General features: G+C 48.2%; 1 protein-coding gene across 17 annotated transcripts in view; it reads right to left on the bottom strand.

Moving 5' to 3' along the window:
- Positions 1-5,618: 5,618 nt before the first annotated feature.
- ZBTB40 (zinc finger and BTB domain containing 40) overlaps positions 5,619-18,219 on the bottom strand; it is a 73,837-nt gene continuing 61,236 nt past the window's right edge. For 7 of the 17 annotated variants that reach the window (XM_053576683.1, XM_053576681.1, XM_053576684.1 and 4 more), the window contains 6 exons: positions 15,422-15,586; positions 12,634-12,848; positions 11,355-11,517; positions 10,550-10,636; positions 8,629-8,855; positions 5,619-6,854 (listed from right to left, as the gene is read on the bottom strand). In XM_053576683.1, the coding sequence (XP_053432658.1) occupies positions 6,660-6,854; positions 8,629-8,855; positions 10,550-10,636; positions 11,355-11,517; positions 12,634-12,848; positions 15,422-15,586 (1,052 nt within the window). In that variant the 3' untranslated portion in view covers positions 5,619-6,659. Of the gene's footprint in view, positions 7,322-8,628; positions 8,856-10,549; positions 12,849-15,421; positions 15,587-18,219 lie in introns of those variants that run through there. The other 10 variants (XR_008376948.1, XM_053576687.1, XM_053576686.1 and 7 more) reach the window with 10 other exon arrangements.

Raw genomic sequence — 18,219 nt, 5'->3', positions numbered from 1 at the left:
TGGGAAGCCAAGATGGGAGAATCAGTTGAGACCAGGAGTTCAAGATCGGCTTGGGCAATATAATGAGACCCTGCTTCTAAAAAAATATTTTTTTTAAAGAATTAAGGCACAGCATATACAATTGCACAAGCGGGATTCAGTTGTGTAGTAGACGGATATGATAAATGTTACAATGAAGATTTAGGGAACGCTGGGGAAGTCCTTTCTCCATGACAGAGCTCAGGATTCCAGCAGCACACATGACCTGACCAAGCGCCCACTCTTTCTGCCCCACAAGGGGATGGAGAGGAGCAGACGGAGTGCTGGCATAGTCCACTGCTAGCTGCAAACAGCTCACACAGAACGCCTGGGGCACAGCCACACTGCCTTCCTGTCTCCAGCAGCAGGTGACATTTACTAAGCACCCACTGAGTACCCGCCCAGTACCAAGTACGCAGACAAACGCCCAGGCAGCTCTGGGTGAGGGGGCCAAAGACAGATGCACAAGAAAACGCCTGAAGAACTCCACCAAGGAAGACATGAGCTTGGTCTCTACGCCCACGTCCTATCACCCTGGTTGCAGTGAAACCCTAAGTTCTGAGATGCTTCCCAATGAGGAGTGAAGACCCTTGGTCTAGGGCAAGTCCACAAGGAACCATGAGCTACTTTTCACTCCAAACACATCCCTGAGCACAAGCTCACAGAGTAAGATAAACAATGAACACCAGAGGGGCGAGGCGAGGAGGCCAGAACTCCTCACACACTCTTTCCATTTTTCTTGCTCTCACTGGATGTGTTCCCACCTGGCCTTCCAAGGTCTGTACCTTTACTCAGATGTGAGCCCTCAGCTATGGCACCAAAGGGCTCCGAGAGTCTCTGCTCCAGTCCTGGTGCCCTCTCATCACTGTTCACTCTGGCCCGGCACAGGGGCCCTAGGTTGACTCTAGAGCAGCCCAGGATGTTCTGACCCTGGTTTGGGTACCTCTGCCCTGGGTTCAGGTCTTCCATCTTAGGCTACATTAGGCCTCCTCTCTTCCAGCCCTTCTCTGCCCTGACTTTTCCCTAGGTCCTTTGACAGTTTTATGCACATTAACAGCCATTCTTTGCGAAGCATCTGGACTGTCAAGCATTTTTAATTTTTTAAAAATTTCAGATTAATACGAGGGTACACAAGAGTAGGTTACATTGTTTGCATTTGGAAGGTAAAGTCCAAGTTGTAGTTGTTTCCTTCACCCATGATGTGTCCATTGCTCCCTTTGGATGGGAATTGGCCGAGCCCTCTCCTCTCCCCACTTCTTGAATTTAATTTTTTATCTCAGGTGAGCAGTAGTTGTTAATCTACTAGTTTCAACTTACTATTGAGCACATGTGATGCTTGCTTTTCCATTCCTGATACTTAAGAGTGTTTTCTAAATCCATTCAGGTTGTTAGTGAAGATACAAAATCTCCATCTTTTTATGGCTAGATAGTATTCCATTGTATACATATGCCACAGTTTATTAATCCTCTTGTGTGTTGAAGGGCATTTGGGCTGTTTTCACATCTTTGCAATTGTGAATTGGGCCTCTATACATATTTGAGAGCAAATGTCTTTATGGTAACATCTGTCAGGCATTTTATAAATGTTTTCTCCTCACACTCACCACAATCTCACTTAGGGGAGATTCACTTGAGGTCATCTGTCTACTAAGGGGTAGGGCTGGGGGGCTCCCAAGTCCATGCCGTGCCCACTGTGCTGCTGAGTCCCTTATAGCCAGCCACCCTGGCCCCCGCCTGACATCACCGATCACCAGGGGATCCCTCAGTTCATCCCCCACCTCTGCTTAGCCCTGCCTAGCCCACAGCAGCACCTCACCTCTGCTCACGCTCACCTTTATGGCTGGGTCCTGAATTTATGTTGCAATTACCCTGTGGCTGCCTGGGACACTCTCAAGACTACTGCCACAATTATAACTCAGACACCTCCACCTCCTCTCTCCAAAAACTCTTAGCAGAGGGACTTTCCTTCACAAAGATGCTTGTGGGCTCCGGACAAGGTCCATTTGTGCTAGTCTAGGACTGTCCCAGGAGACGCATGCACAGAGCCTTCCCCACTCCCTGCCTCCTCCGCTCAGGGCTGACTTCAACTTCGAGGGCTGCGGGTCTGACCTGCCTCCCCTTACCTTACCTGCTGGGTTCTCCTGTAGACATTATGTGTATCCCACCCGTGTGTGTCTCTCTCCAGTTTTCCTGTTGGCTGCCAGCGATGTGACATCTTCAGCTGTTCACTGGGATAGTTTCTCTTTATTTTATAGCTATCTGCTCAGCATGTTGGGCTTTGGGGACAGTTGAGATTTAAGAGATAAGTTAAAAGTAGTGGGCATTATAAGGATCCATCCCTAAGGATTCAGAGAGAGGAAGAACAGAGATACATAAAGGTAGAAGAAGGAAAATTCTCAGTGCCAGGGAATGCAGGAGATGACCAGCCTGTACACAAAGCACTTTAAAAATACCAACTAGAATTCCCTAAATTCTTTAAATTTGGGCTTTTAATTTGTATTCCAGTACTGTGGAGTAAGTACAATCATGTTCCCCATTTTAGGGTAAGCACCTCACTCAAGGTCACGCAGCACAGCTGGGATGTCCCCAGGTCAGAAACCAAAGCTTATGCTCTTAAACGCTGTCCCACACTCACTCCCTGGAAAATGGGTGTAGGAAACGAGATTCCACATGATAGGAGAGCTCCCCCCTCCCAGGCCATGTGTGGCCTGAAGCTACACAATAGCCTGCCCAGAACCAAACAGAAAACAGGTCTGTAACATCACAGTCCATTGGAAACTCAGATAACACGATTTTTTTCAAAGTACAATATTTTATTTACGCAGATTAGTGCAGGTCAGACACAAATATGGTTTGTAATCACATTTATACTACGAACAACACCACGTGGTTGTCCTGACCACAGGTGGAAGCGGGAGAGACTAGCCTTGGGAAGAGACAACGAACATGTCCACCATTTGGAAATAATCTAAATTTAGCTCAAGGGAATGATTTTTTTCCTCATCGATGTACTCTCCGAAGTACAGACAGTGCTTCCCTTACAGGCCCCATGGCAGCAGCAAGTTTCTGAGTTTCGTCAGGGCTTCCAAGCTTTTGGCCTATGTCCTTCCATCCCAAGGTTTCCATGGCAACAAAGCAATGATCAACTTGCCTCTGACACTCCCTTCATCCCCAAATCTTTCTTTTGCTCCTCTTTTCTTCCTACCTTGGTACCCTGGGCCACGCAGAACAGGACGGAGGGTGCTGACTTCTTCCTTTGGGAGGACTGATGAAAGCCTCCCAGCATCTTCTCCACCACTGTGCAACTGCTAGCCCCGGTTTAATAGGAAAGCTGCACATCCCTCCAGAACCACCTGTCCCCTCTGTGTATGGTGAGCACTTTTATCCCCTCAGTCTATTCTCAGGTCTCAAGTACACCCCGAGATACCCAGGAGGATGTCACCAAATTGTGGTGATCGCAGGGTCACTAACAGCCCCTGGGGTGAGAGAGGAACCCAGGGCCCCTCTCATCTTCTTCTTGATTCTGGGAGCTCCACCTGATTGAGGCTGCAAATAGAAAACAGAGATTTGTCTCCCCATTCACTGTGCGACTGGACCTCATCTTGTCCCTCTGCCTCTGATCATCAGAACTCTCGCCTGAGGGATGAGGTGATGTGCCTCCTGTGGACACTGGCAAGTCACAACACTTCCTCTTCAGAGAGGACCTGAATCACCAAGGGCACCTGGTATTCACACTGTAGACCTTGGTACTAGTTGGCTTAAAGTTTTCCAGACAGAGCTTCTAAGACAGAAGAGACAGGCTTTCTAAAATAAATGAGTAATGACCTCTGCCTCTGCCCCCTGGGTCCAGGCTCTGCTCATGTCCTTGGACGGTGAGTCTCATCTCCCTGCAGTAGCCCCTGCTCTTGAATCATCTACTTGCTATCTCACTTACCTCTGATGGGCAAATTCTATTCCTTACCTGAGACCCATATTCCCAAAGAATCAGATGCCAGTTTGAAATCTGACTGCCTCTCCCTCCTTACCAGCTAGATCAGGAGCTCTGAAAGCAGAAAAGGTCTGGGGATCCACTGAATAAATCCATGTGTTCCAGGAAGCCTGCAGACTCCCCCATACCACTAATGGCCCAAGTTCAGCCCAGAGACCACGAGTACATGGGCGCGAGGCAAACAGAACACCAGCGCCATAATGAAAGAAGTGGTAGGGACTAAGAAGACCACATTACCAGCGTCCTCTGTGGCAGCAATTCAGAAGGTCTCTTGGGTATAAGTGGAGAAAAGAATAAAATGGCAAATTGAACTGGGAAAGCTTTTCCCCATAAAACCCTGCTTGGGCTGCTCTAGGAAGTAATACTGTAGAATCACAGCCAGCCAAGGCAGGGGCCACCTCAGAGAAAACACTTAATTCAGGATGGGCCTTCCGCTCCTTCTTGACTAGAACTGGTGTGCGCCTCCTACTAGTGAGTGTGCCCTGGGTGGGAGGCCATCTGGGGGTCCTGGCAGCAAGTATGACTTCTCTGTTTGCTCTCAGCGTGGCAAGTTGCAAGTCTGGTGATTCTGAAGAAACAAGTGTCCTGCCATGATCTGGGTCCCTATCAAAAACCCGAGAAAGGATTTCACAGGGCTTGAAAGGACCCGACACCTATAGTGCTAGCTCTCTGACACTTACAGAGATCAACTTACAGCTGTCTTTCTTCAGAAAATTTTTTTCTTAAATCACTTTCTCCTACAAGCCCTCAGCAATTGATTTTATGTGTTTTGGCTGCAAGAAGTTTCACTGACACTGCAGTTCTAGGCACCACCCATGACTCGTGAGGAGATGTACCCTCAGCCACTGAGACTGGCACCTACACCTGTGACACGTGCCACCCCACTGCCTTTCAGCGGGTCTTATCTGGTGCCACAGGCAGAGTCAGTGCCATTTTTTCACTTGCAGATCAAGAGCTAGGCCTGAAAAACATTAAGAAGACAGGGACGGCCTTGGTAGAAACAGTGAGGTCTTCACATGGAGGCAAAAGTCTTAAAGGTTTGAGCACCATCTTCTGGTCAGCTTTTGGCTTTCGTGGCTGACTCTCCTTTAAAAATTCCCATTTTGTTCATGGTGAGAAGAGCTCGAACTGTCAAGCTCAAGCGATCTGCATATCAACAAGAGGACAGGACTGCAGGCAGAGGCAGCTGGACCTCCCCATGGACACCATCAGGCTGCCTGCACAAAGCCAGGCTGATGGCAGCCAGAGAACACACTGGTCAGTGTTCAGGTTCTATTTTCTGCTCTTCTAGCAGTGTATGACCTGAGTATCATAAGGCAGCAATGAAAGCTCCAACCATAACTGAACTTGACCCCCTGCCTCTGTACGTGGCATTACGTGGTTTGAGCCTATCTCTGCTAGTGTGGCTGGAGGGTGAGTCAAATTGGGCCTCTCCCTGCAAAGGATCAAGCCACACAATGTAGCAGGGAGCCCTGCCTACTGTGGAAACACTGCACCAGCAAATTTCAACTTTTTGGCATTGAAGGGAAAGAAGATAAATGCTAGTCATTCTCTCCAAACGGCAGGAACCCATATCCACCTAATTGCACTTCATAATGGATTCCACAAACCATTAATTATCAGATTATATTTTAGGAACTAAAGATAAAAAAGCTTTGTGAAATTCAGACTCTAAAAGCAGTCCTGTCCTGCAGTAAGTGTGGCAGCCTGGGGGGCTTAGCCAGCAGGCCACTCCCGTGGCATGGAAGCCAGTGGCAGAAATGAAGGCGGGGTGATCGCAGCTGCTCCTCTGTGCGGACAGGACTGCCCGCCTGGTGCCGCTGCAGCAGTTTCAGCACAGGCTCCAGAGGGAGCAAGCCGAGCCTGCAGGTTGGGCCGACGTTTTAGCCTTTGATTAGAGGAAGACGACGAGGATAATACGGCAGAGCTGTAAAAACCAGGCCTCAGGTAACCAACACCATGAAGAATGTCCTGGAAAGGTATATTCCTTGCTGCTGAACACCTCACATTAAACGCTTCCAGGAGAAACACTCCAAAGGCTTTGTTTTGGGAAGGGCTGACTACTGGCCAGGTGGGACTAGGCCTAGAAAGGAGGGCTTTCTGCACTGTTAACATGGGTACCCATCCCACTCCCACCACTAGGTGCTGGCTATGGCCATGGAGGCAGGGGATCCAAGCAGAGAGGAGGATGACAGGGGTCAGGAAGGGGCCAAGTGTGCTCACGGCTGGGGTCCCTGGATGCCCTGTAGGTGCTTCTTTCATTTTTCAGTGGCCCGAGGCACCAGCAGTGTTTGTGCTCCACTCTGCGGCCAAGGCCCCTGGTCACTGGATGCTGTCAGCACATCGTGCCCCCTTGGTTGCGCTGGTTACCAGCTCCCATCCCAGCACGCTTTCAGATTGTTTCAGAAGCTGTACTTTCCTCAGGATGGACAGTGTCAGCAGGGCCAAAGCAGCAGGCCTGTGAGGGAGGAGGCCTATCAGCTATGAAGGACGGTGGTGCTGGTGTCGACATTTCCCAAGTGAGATGGGTTTGACTGCTGCCAAGCTAAGATGCTCACCGCTCGGGATGGCCAGGGCCAGAAGGCAAAGGGTAAGTTGTGGAGCCTCCTCCCTGGTGTGAAGGCAGGAACCCCTCCAGTGGACGAGCAGCCACTCACTTGGCCTCACCACAGATCAGAGTCACGGTACCATCCAGCAAATCCTCTACAGTCACCGCCACAAGCTCAGAGCTGGTCTGAGATGTCTGAGAATCTGGCAATGTCACAAACACCTGTGACCCAGCAAGCTGGGTCTCCTCCAAAGCGATCACCTGCTCTGCTGGGGCCCCTGGCTCTGAGGCTTGGATCACCTGAAAGGAAAAGACCATGAGGCTGCTCTGGGCAGTGTTCACAGTTAGCTCGCCAGAATTTACATGGTTTTCATCTCATGCTGTAATGATGATATTTATGTTTTCACCTGAGGAGAGCAATTACACGTGCCTAATGGGAAGAGGCAAGTCTAACACACCAGTGATGCAAAAGAGAAGGCAGGCAAACAATTTCAATAACTCTGTGCACTAAATTGCTATAATTTCACTCAGTACGCCATCTCGGGTTGCCCGGACTCTATGATTACACACCAGTGAACACGGGCTCAGTTTCTCATACTGGGTATTCCTGTCTGCAGGAGGACACTGCAGAAGTGCGTGCCTGGGAGAGGAATGCTGCTGAGGGTGGCTGGTCTGGTGCCTGAAACATGGGAATGGGGGTGATTTACCAGAAGCCCAGGCTTGCCACGGGTGAGATCTCTGGACCTCTATCAGGATGAGAGCCTTCCCTGAAGGATACGAGGTATAGAGGTTAGGAGGAAGAAAGAATAGATGATCTGTGATGTTTATCAGCCCATTGACTGGGCTCCCAGCCGGCAGGGCAGGCACCCCATGCCCTTCACTTCCTCCCTTGCAAATCTGCAGCATCTGTTCCAGGTAACCTTCCCAGCTCAAGGAGAACTACTCTGCGGTTAAGCACACCCTTTTCCTGCCTGAACCTCCAAGTTGATGCTTCTGACCTGTGGACCCCAGAACAACTGGATGCCTCTGACATCTTCAAACCAGCGTGCCCTCAGAGGGAGCAGACATCTTGCTCTTGAGAACCAGCTGAGAGTGCAAAGCTGGCACAAGTGAAGAAGCCAAGGTCGGCACCTTCTTGGTGCTACCAGAGCAAGGAGATCAACTGTGAGGTTCAGTCAATAATTATTCAGGATGTAGTTTTTCAAACTCACATTTTGCTTTTTCCCTTCAGGAATGGAACCCCCGGGCCCCACTTTTCCCCCTGAAGGACATATTCCCTAATGTAAGAACATTAATAAATGAAAAAGATAAAGAAACAAGAGCAGAGCAGCACTGGTGATTTGGCAGCAGGAGTGTCACTGGGGTCCTGCGCACCTGACATCCCCTCTGCTGCCAGAGGCCTTTACAAACATAGTTTATCACAGACTGATCTGTGGAACCAGACGGTGGGATGGACCAACAGAGTAAAACGTCCATCAATTTCTAGCTCCTCTCCAGGAAACCACACATGACTGACAATCTACAGGACTGAGTTTCTTTCCATTTTCCGCCCACTCCCTCTGGAGATGATAGGAAGAAGAGTAAAAGAGGACCAGGGAAACAAAAAGAGGCTGGATCAAGGTCGCCCCTGAAGCACTGAGAGGTGGGTTCCTCCCCGAGGTAAAGACGAGAGGCCTAGCCCTGTACAAGTTTGTACCATGTCCAGCCCAGAGGACCTGCACAGCTGTTCTTCTGTACGTGGTCCCTGCCCAACGGTGAGTGATCTGCCTTCTCCAGGGTGTCCTACAACTCTCGCACATCCCAAAGCTTTGCTCAGAAGGCAGGTGAGTGTGTGAACTGAAATGAAGAAACCAGATTGTTCCTCCTTTTGGAAATTCTTGCTCCAGGCTCGCACTACCTAGAGGTCATTTCATACATGGCTACCAGAAGGCTGATGTTCTGTCCTGTTTGGTGAGAGGCTGAGAGAGACTCTCTATGAGGTCTCCAGAGAGTAAGACAGGTGCAACAGAGCCACCTTGAGAAAGCCTTAGGAGCCCCGTGCTAGCGCCCTGAGTAGCTGAGGCCCCAGAATCACCTGCACCATCTGTGAGGTCGCTGCCTGGGTCTCCGTGCCCACCACCTTTGGGTGCTCAGATTCCAAGTGACTGTCAAGCTGGGCCTGGGAGGTGAAGAGCTCCCCACACAGCTCGCAGGGGAATGTGCTCTCCGACTGCTTGAAGTGCTCCGTGGTGACGTGGTGCTGCAGTGCCCCGGGGAAGCGGAAAGTGGCTGCACAGTACAAGCACCTGAATGGCTGGGACCCTGGAGGAGGGGGAGACAGAAGGGATGGGCTGTGGTGGGACGACCGAGAGAAAGCAGAGGAGGGAGAGGTGAGAGGAAGCAGAACAGGATCATGGCGGACAGGCAGATCCTGGTCTTGTGGGACCTGAAGCTTATATAACATAATTGGGGGGAGGGCTTTTTTAAGACAAATAGTATAAAATGACCAATTCAGAACTAGGTGCAGAGCCTTGGAAGGGTCCTGTGCAAGTGAGGGGCATTGATACTACAGCTTTATTAGCATCAGACTCAGGCTAAACCCGTCCTTGCTTAGAGCCCATTATTCATTCAGCTGTAGATAATGATGCCGAGGATATTAAGTTTCATCAATTCTAGGAAGTGCATTTTAACATTTCTGAAACAGGATCAATGGCACCTCATGACTGCTGTGGGCTAGGCGGCAGTCGGGTCCAATTGTCAATGCACACGTGAACATAAAAGTGGCAGCATCAAGACTTGACAGAATGACTGTCCATGGCTCGGAAGAAAATTCCTAAGACAGGAATGTGCATGGTTTTAACTCAGAGGAACCAAATAGTTCAGAAAGGAGGAGGTAAGGGATGCAGGTGTGGCTACATTCCCAAAGCCGAAATCATAAGTAGACCAGTTTTACCTAACACTTAAGAAACCAAAGCCAATGGCCTTCAGTTCTTTGATGGAACCTTCCACTCTGTTCTATCACCAAGGCTCCTGACAGCAGAGGAAACGTGGGAAAACACGAGATCTGAAATGAACACTGCTCCCTTAACACACCAAGTGCCACACTAGAAAAAAATTTTTTTCCTTGAAGCTATAGTGTTTTACAGCTAGTTCAAGAGATGTGTGAGTTGCACAAGCTTCACAAGGCCTAAGGCTCAACACTAGCCTAAGTTAAATACAACTCACATAGCAGTTAATGTGTTCATCAGTTTGTTTCTTGGGTTTTCCTTTTCATGCACACACAGAGTGACGTGATAAGAATGTGTGTCAAATTAAGTCCCAAATAAGCGCTCAGAATAACCTACAGACTCTAAGGGATATGACAGCAGTTTAAGTGGCAGCAGCTTTTCTTTATGGTTTATTAAAACTGCAGCATCTTATAATTGGCATTTTAGCCATTTATTTTTAACTGGACTTTTAGATTTGATGAAATATAGCGCTAACAATGACAATCACAGCTAATGCTTAAGCAGTGGTTCTCAACCTTCCTAATGTTGCGACCCTTTAATACAGTCCCTTATGTGTTGGTGACCTCAGACCATAAAATTATTTTCGTTGCTAAGTAGCACTTAATTTGACACACATTCTTATCACGTCACTCTGTGTGTACATAAAAAGGAAAACCCAAGAAACAAACTGATGAACATATTAAACTGCTATGTGAGTTGTATTTAACTTAGGCTAGTGTTGAGCCTTTCGTTGCTAAGTAGCAACAAAAATAATTTTATGGTTGGGGGTCACCACAACATGAGGAACTGTATTAAAGGGTCGCGGCATTAGGAAGGTTAGAACCGCTGGCTTAAGGGATCTTACTGGTGTCCAGCCTTCAGTTGTTCACATTGCTGTGAGACAGGTACTGTAACACAATTGTTCTCATTTTATAATGAGGAAACTGAGGCACAAGTTAGCTCAGTAACTTGGGCTGGGTTGCTCACCTGGGTACTGTAGCCTAGGAGCATGCTGGAGGTGGCACTGACCTGAATGCTGGCACTTGACGTGAACCTGCAGCAGAGCTGGTGTGGGGAAGAGCTCCTTACACTGGTCACATTCATGGAACTTCATATCTGTGAAGTGCATAAGGAAAGAAGTGGTGGGAAAGAACAAAAGGAAGGCTCTCCAAGGTTGGGGAGTAACAGGGCTGGGAGCAGGGTGATGGCTAATACTTAGTAAGCATCAACCAAGTGCCAGGAACCTTAAATCTGTGATATACTCAAATAATCTAGTGGCAAAGAATATCAGAGCAGGATCCAAACTGCCTGAATACAAAGCAAGTTGTGAGAATAAAATGAGAAAATACACACGAAGTGCTTAGCACAGTGCCTTGCACACAGGAAACGCTCTGTAACTGACAGCTGCAGTGATTAGCCCCAAATTTACCAGCAAGGTAGGTTTTAATAGCTGCCATTCTAAAGACAAAGGAATAGGCTGAGAAAAGAGAAGTCACTTGTCAAGGTCATGCAGTTACAGCCGATAAGGGCTGGAATCAGGATTTCTATGGGGGCCTGCCTCCCACCAAAGGTGACCCCGTTCCCGTGTGCCGTGACTGGTTCCTGCTCAGGGGCTGGCAGGAGCTCACACTGCTCTGTTTCCAGGCTTGGGACCCACGGCCACTTAAGCTGCTGCTACTCACAGACCAGTGCTGCAGCCTTGAGGGGTGCTGGGGCAGAACAAAGGCAACCACCAAAGCACACGTGGCTACAGCACCAGAAGTCAGGATTTCTGGATAGCCCTGCAGAAATCGTCAAGGCCTCTTGACGATTTCAGCTCACACTCTGATTCTACCTGCATGCTCCGCTTTGATGTGCTTCTTATGCTCAATGGTGTTGGGAAAGGTTTTGTCACAGGAGCTGCACTGGAGGGAGGAGAACTTGGAAGACCGATGGTTCTGAGCAGCAAACACATCAGGGTGGTGGGTCCGATTGTGGTACCACAAACCAGATAATTGCTGCAAGGAATTTGGCAAATGTTAGGTTTTAGAAAGTTCCAGTAAGCTAGAGAGCTCACAAGGCCCTCAGCAGAGAGAGAGAGAGAAATGTTACCAAGTATGCTCTGGACCTAGAATCATACTCTCCTACCCACCATGCTGAATGCTGATGTGAGGACTGGCTGTTGTTGGTGGGAACAAGGCAACCACATACCCACTGAGAGGCCGCTGTAGGGCAGGGCTCAGGGGAGTCCTTCACACACCATCACTCCTCACAACAAGCCTACAGGGAGGTGTTAGGCTCTTTCCAGCAGGTGGAAGCTGAGGCACAGATGGACTGAATGACCAATCACACAATTAGTCAACATGAGGACCAGGATTCAAACCCTGGCCTTCTGAATATACCACCTGTGTTCTTCACCGCCGAGCTGGTCCCGCTGCTCTCCAGAGGCCTGCTGGAGAAGCACATGCTGTCCCTGCCTCATAAGCAAGTGTCCCTCTCCTTCCCAGCTCCAGAGCAGCACTGGGAACCCTCTCCCTGCAACTCCATGGTCTCTTAGAGCTCACGCCCAGGTCTTAGTTCTGCAATGCTAAAACTACAGCACAAGGCTTGGCACCAGTTAGTTCTGAAATTATAGGTTGTGCTTCTTAGCCTATTCCCAAATCTGACAAATGCCAGCACAACTGTTTTTTCCTCTGTGGTTTTAGTGTTTCTGATAAATGTGGCTTCTTTTTAGTTCTATATGGGGTTTCACTTTAATTATGTATCAAATTATTAAATAAGATAATTCCAGGTAGTATCACACTCCCCACTGTCACTGTCATGTCCCTTGACACATGGGGTCGATATAGAATGTGAGCATCCAAGGGGAAAAGTGTATGTACTTCAAGACAAGGCTGGAATCTAAGAGATGGGGGGTAAGAACGTGCTGCCCCAATTACAGCTTCCCCCTGCACTCCTCTGACCAGGTCTCCTCAGACAGTGTGAACCACAAGCTGCATTCTTCATAAGAATCAGCCAATTGTCACCTCCGGGATACCGGACACGATGCACAAGCTACACACATAGGAATCAGGGACGCTCAAATGAGTAGGTCAGAGACTGGCGGGGGAGCTCCCAGCGCCACCTGAGGTCACCTGGTAGGCCTTGTTGCAGATCCCACAGCTGAAGGGCTTCCCTCCGACGTGGGTCACCATGTGCCGCTCCAGCATGGACGGGGCACTGAAGATCTTCCCACATGTGGGGCAGGGGTGGTACTCCTTGGAGTGCACCTCGTGGATGTGCTTCCGGTGATCCTGCAGAGTGGGGAAACTCATCCTGCATTTCTTGCAGTCATAAGGATCTTCTATGTCTGGTTTCATGTGGGACATCCATGAGAGAAGGTGGGGAGAGAAAAAGACACCACAGGCAGCAATCAGTGACATGGTGGTGACTGTGCACAGCAACAGATTCCAGACTCTGTTTAAATATCACACAAGGCCACAGACGCCAAGGACCAGAAATCAGAGCAGCGATCACCTAACTATGCCTTTGTGCCAGGAGGTGGGATTCCTCCAAGATTTTAGAATTAGCCACCTTTGCAACATCAAAGAGCTCAGCTTAATTCCTTATTTTATATTTTAGAAGTTAAATACTGTTTTATTCCTTTCCAAGGAGTATCACCCTTATTCCCCCCATTTGCAGTGGGCCTTCTGAGTTTTCTAATTCTCTAAAGAGATTTCCTTTGTCACCAGTGGTGTGACTGGAGGAATGCTTCCTTGTTCCTCACTTTAGGGTCTATAATAAAAACATTTGCATGGTGACCTTTCATGAGTGCTCTATGACAGGCAAGTCCTAAGTAAGTTAATGTACTTTATGGATATTAACTCATTTAATCCTTCTATTATCTTCCCTATGGTACAGATTAGGAAAATCAAGATTTAGAGTGTAAAGTTAGTGTCTTGCCCAAGGGCACAACTAGGAAATGGCCGAGCTGGGTAACAATCCTGGCTCTCATTTGCAAGTACATGCTCTGAACTACGAGCTTAATTAGATAAGACAACTCTTGAGTGAGACCTCAAAAAATAAAAGCTTGCCTTGATGAATTCATTGGCTGCCCTCATGGCAGGAAACTTTGGTCTTTTTCTTAAACAACAGAAAGTGAAATGTTTTAATAGTAAAATCCTTTGCCCACAAGAAGGCCCAGCCCACAAGCTAATCTCATGCAGACATGGATTGAGATTGATTTAGGAATTCTGACATGCGGCAGCACTGACTGCAACTAGCGGGAATTCTGACAGGCAACTAGTTTGCCTGTGGACATGAATTTGGGGATCTCAGTTTTATATTGCCTTTGAAAACATTTTGATGCGTTTTCATAAGCAATGCTGTGGTCTGGGAAACAGGCAAAGAACTGCAGGGGATGAGATATACTAGGACGTGGCAAGTATTTGGGGTCCTTCCCGTTCTGAAAATGAATCATGTATTTCCCCTTTCCTGACTCCCACATACTGCTACTGGGAAAAGAATAAATGGAATGTCATTTTAAAGAAGTCAAGGGGATGTCACAATTGTGGTGTGAGATCCAAGCCAAATCTCACTCATCTGCAAGTCTATTGTAACTGGTTCTTTGGACAGCCTTGTAACTCCTTGTGGAGAAGGAGCCACAATTTATCTTCATTCCTCTTGCACCACCCAGCATCCAGCCACATGCTGGGGATACAGGAGGTCTGGCAAAGTTCTTGTTGGCTGGCTGATGACAGACTTGAATATGCTGGCACAAAGCACATTTGTGAGACACTGTATTTGCCAACAGCTAGAAACTAACGTGTGGGAAGATGGCAGGGGAAGGAAAAGGGGAAGAAGGGTGTGCAAGCAACATGCTGGCATGCAAGAAGGACAAGGTTTGATGGTGACAAATGGCACCTTGCTCTTGTCGCCAATAAAAATATCTGGCATTTCCTGAGCACTTTCTACATGTCAGGCATGGAGCTCCATGCTTTACATGTGGTATCTCATTTAACTCTCACAATAATCAAAGGTGGTGGCATAATTACTGGCTGTAGTTTACAGAAGGGGCCTAAGAGGCTTAGAGTGGTTAAGAAATTTGTTTAAGCTCTCAAGGAAAGTAAGCAGCAGGGTCAAGATTCAAGTCCAAGCCTGTGTGATTTCAGAGTCTAAGCTTTTAACCCCCCTGCTGTGCTGTGCTGATTACACTCCTGTCGCAACAAGAGAAGGTGAAGCAAACGTGACAGGGCCAGCCAAATGCCACGCCGGCGATTTCCTGAAACCATAATGAGGAATCACAGAATTTCTTTTACCTTCCCTGTGCATGCGTGTGTGTGTCTGTGTATGTGCACGCATATTGAATAAAAGTGTGTTTTTGCCTGTCATCAGTTCTGGTAGAAGGAGAGAATGATGGGGTCAGACTCCACTAATTGAGTGAAATATAATGGCATTCAGAAGGGAATGCTGGGCAGGAGGCTTTTAAGGGAACATGACCAGGGACCACTTATGACTGTAGACATTAACTCAGAAAGTGTCTCTGTTGCTCCGATGGGAAAAGGCAGATAAAAGATGAGAGTGGGAGGAGAGTGGTTGGGTAGAAAACAGAAGCTCATGGACTAATGGACATATCCCAGCGCTCTGTGGTCTACCAGTCATAGAGACTCTCTCCTTCAAAGATAATTTGCCTGTCAGGCAAACAGTGCCAGGTGGGCGCAAAAGGAAGATAAGGAAACAGCCTGGCTGGACAGAAATAACCATCATACAATGATATGTTAAAATGAGATTCTTTCTGAAATAGGAATGAGGGACTCTGGGCCTTCCAGAGCAGGGCAGGGGAATGAATGGGGGCTGCATCTGGTGGAGTGATGCCTCTGCTACAGCTGCCACGAGCATTCTCAGTGCCATGCCTAGCGCTGGGTGCCTGCTCTCAGTACGTACTGTGAAAGGTATGCAGGTGGATGGAGAGGCCATTAGCCTGCCGGAAGCCCTTGCCACAGTCCCTGCACACATATGGCTTGTCCCCGGTGTGGGTCCTCACGTGGCGAGACAACTCAATGGACTGGGCAAACACAGCATCACAGTACTGGCATGCATACATTTTTCCTGCAAAAATGCATGAGCTTATTAGAGCCAGCACTAAACATTTATGGCATTCCTACAAACAAAATCAAAGCACACGTCAGGGAAACATCATCTTGGAATAATATTAGAACATCAGGCAATCTGTAATACGCTAGGTGACAGGTCTGAGCCTTCTTATCACACAGCACCTCACAAACATGGGAAGTCACAGAGGGTGTGAGTGTGGTCGATGTAGGAATAAGGACAGAGCACTCATACACAAGAGAACCCATCTGTTCTCTAGGCCGCTGCACACAAGGAAAAGCTCATTTTCTCCCCAGTAAACAGACACGTCCTTGATCACTCAAACTCACTCAAATATGTGAGTTTGGATCTCTTGGCAACATACACAACTCCAACTGTGTGGATCTGCCATGGCACACAAAGACGAGAGGCGTGGATTCCGAATGAGCACTTTCTTTAACTGACTAGTTATAAAGTTATTACGTATCACTTGGATTCTTTATAGTTTCACGCACATAATGAGAATATAATGACCAGACTGCCAACGACTGTTAGAAAACACAGGTAAAGAGCAAATGTGGAGCACTGGCATTTGTAAAAATGCAAGACCAGCTGAACCTCCAAACTCCCTTGTGGGCCAGTCAATGAGGTGAGGCTCCAGACTGGGCCTGAGGCTCACTTCAACCACAGCAATCTGCCTCATTTTCATTTTTTACACACTGGGCTTTGAAATAAGCTTCTGTTGGAAATAAAGCATTTCTTGAGTTACGAATGAAATTACTGGGAAGCCTGGAGCTTAGTCCTTGACCCTCTCTGTCCTTACTTTCCAGCCGATCACTGACAGCTCCCATATCTGTAGCTCTAGCTCCCACAATTCCCCAGAACTCCGGACTTTATGTCTGACTCCCCATTGCTCCACCTCTTCACCAGGAGGTCGAACAGGCATCTCAGATTTATCCTATCCAAAATAGAGCCCCTGATGTCCTATGCACATCCACCTCTGGAGGCAGAGGCTAGAGTGATGTGGCCAAGAGCTAAGGAATGCAAGCAGCCCCTAGAAGCTGAGAAAAGCAAACAATGAGCTTTCCTACAGAGCAGTGGTTCTCAACCTTCCTAATGCCGCGGCCCTTTAATACAATTCCTGTGGGTTGCGACCCACAGATTAAGAACCGCTGCTCTAGAGGATCCAGAAAAAAAACCCAACTCTGCTGAAACTTTTGACTTTAGCTTCATGAGGCCCATTTTGGACTTCTAACTTCCTACCCCAAACAGTAAGATAAAACATTTGCATTGTTTTAAACCACTATTTGTGGTTATTTGTTATGGCAGCAAAAGAAACTAACACACTTTACATAGAAACGGGAGTCCTTAGCCTGGCTTGTAGGACCCTGCAAGGTCTGGCCTTCGCTGACCTCCTAGCCTTCTCTCCGGATGCCCTTCCTCGCCCTGCTGCAGCTCCTCCCAGCTTCCTGTGGTCTCTCAGCGGGTGAAGCACAGTCCCCCTTGGTGGGGGTGCTCCACACTTGTGATGCTCTTCTCCTAGGTCCCCCATTGGCTCCATCTCTCACTTTTTTCAGGTTTCTACTAAAATACCACCTCTCAGAAGCCTTCTCTGGTGATATGAACAGCCCACCCCAGCCCCGCCACTCCCTTGCTATGTACCCTGCTTTGTTTCTTCCTAGCAATGACTATTACCTAAATTTATATTACACATTTATTCGCGTCACCTATTGAAACGTTAGCTCCACATGAGCAGGGTATGTCTATGTACAACATCCCCCTGCCTAGAACAGTCCTCAATAAATTCATTCACTCAGCAAATACTCACTGAGGGCATATTGCTGCCCAGACCCGTTCTAAGTTCCACAGATAGAGCAGTGAGAAAAAAGATTAACAGCTGGACCTTCACAAAGCTTACACTCCAACAGGGGAGACTAAGTTACTGAAGTAGAAACAACATCATTATGATAACGCCATGGAGAAAAAGAACGTAGGAGAACTGGGGTAAGGACTGAGCTCTTACAGGGTGGTCAGGAAAGGACTCACAGAGAAGGCCAAGTGTGAGCAAAGACTCGAGGGAGGTGAGAAAGGGAAGCATGGGCTGTCTGAAGGGAAGAGTCCCAAGCAAAGGGACAGGCAAGCACAAAGCTCTTGGGGCAAGTGCCTGCAGGCCTGAGCCCTGGCCGGGAAGCCACAATGGGCAGAAGAGAGTGAGTGAGGGGAAGAGTCATAAGAGATGAAATCAGAGAGGAATGGGGGACTTAATCGCAGAGGTCCTGGTGGGCTATCCTAAGGACTCTGGATTTCACACTAAGATGAAACGCCATCACAGAGTTCTGAGCAGAGAAGTGACCTGACATGGGTTTAGTTTTAGAAGTATCTAGGGAAATGGTAAGAGCAAGGAGGCCAGCTACAAGGCTACGGTGACAAGGCAGGTGGGATGAGGGCTGCATTACTGTTTATACGTAAATGTTCCAAATAATACACGGACTTTCCCAAGAAGCCTTCCCTGACAATTCACCTCTGACCAGACTAAAAACCTCTTCATTCTTCCATATGGCCCTGGCATCACTCCGTATTACACCACTGATACTCTGAGCTGTCACTGTTTCTATCCTCCCCACAAGCTATGCGAGCATAGGAATGCCCAG

Source organism: Nycticebus coucang, chromosome 22 (genome assembly GCF_027406575.1).
Source record: "Nycticebus coucang isolate mNycCou1 chromosome 22, mNycCou1.pri, whole genome shotgun sequence".
Classification (NCBI taxonomy): domain Eukaryota; kingdom Metazoa; phylum Chordata; class Mammalia; order Primates; family Lorisidae; genus Nycticebus; species Nycticebus coucang.
The sequence above is the reverse complement of the archived record's forward strand: the minus strand, read 5'-3'. Positions and strand labels throughout refer to the sequence as shown.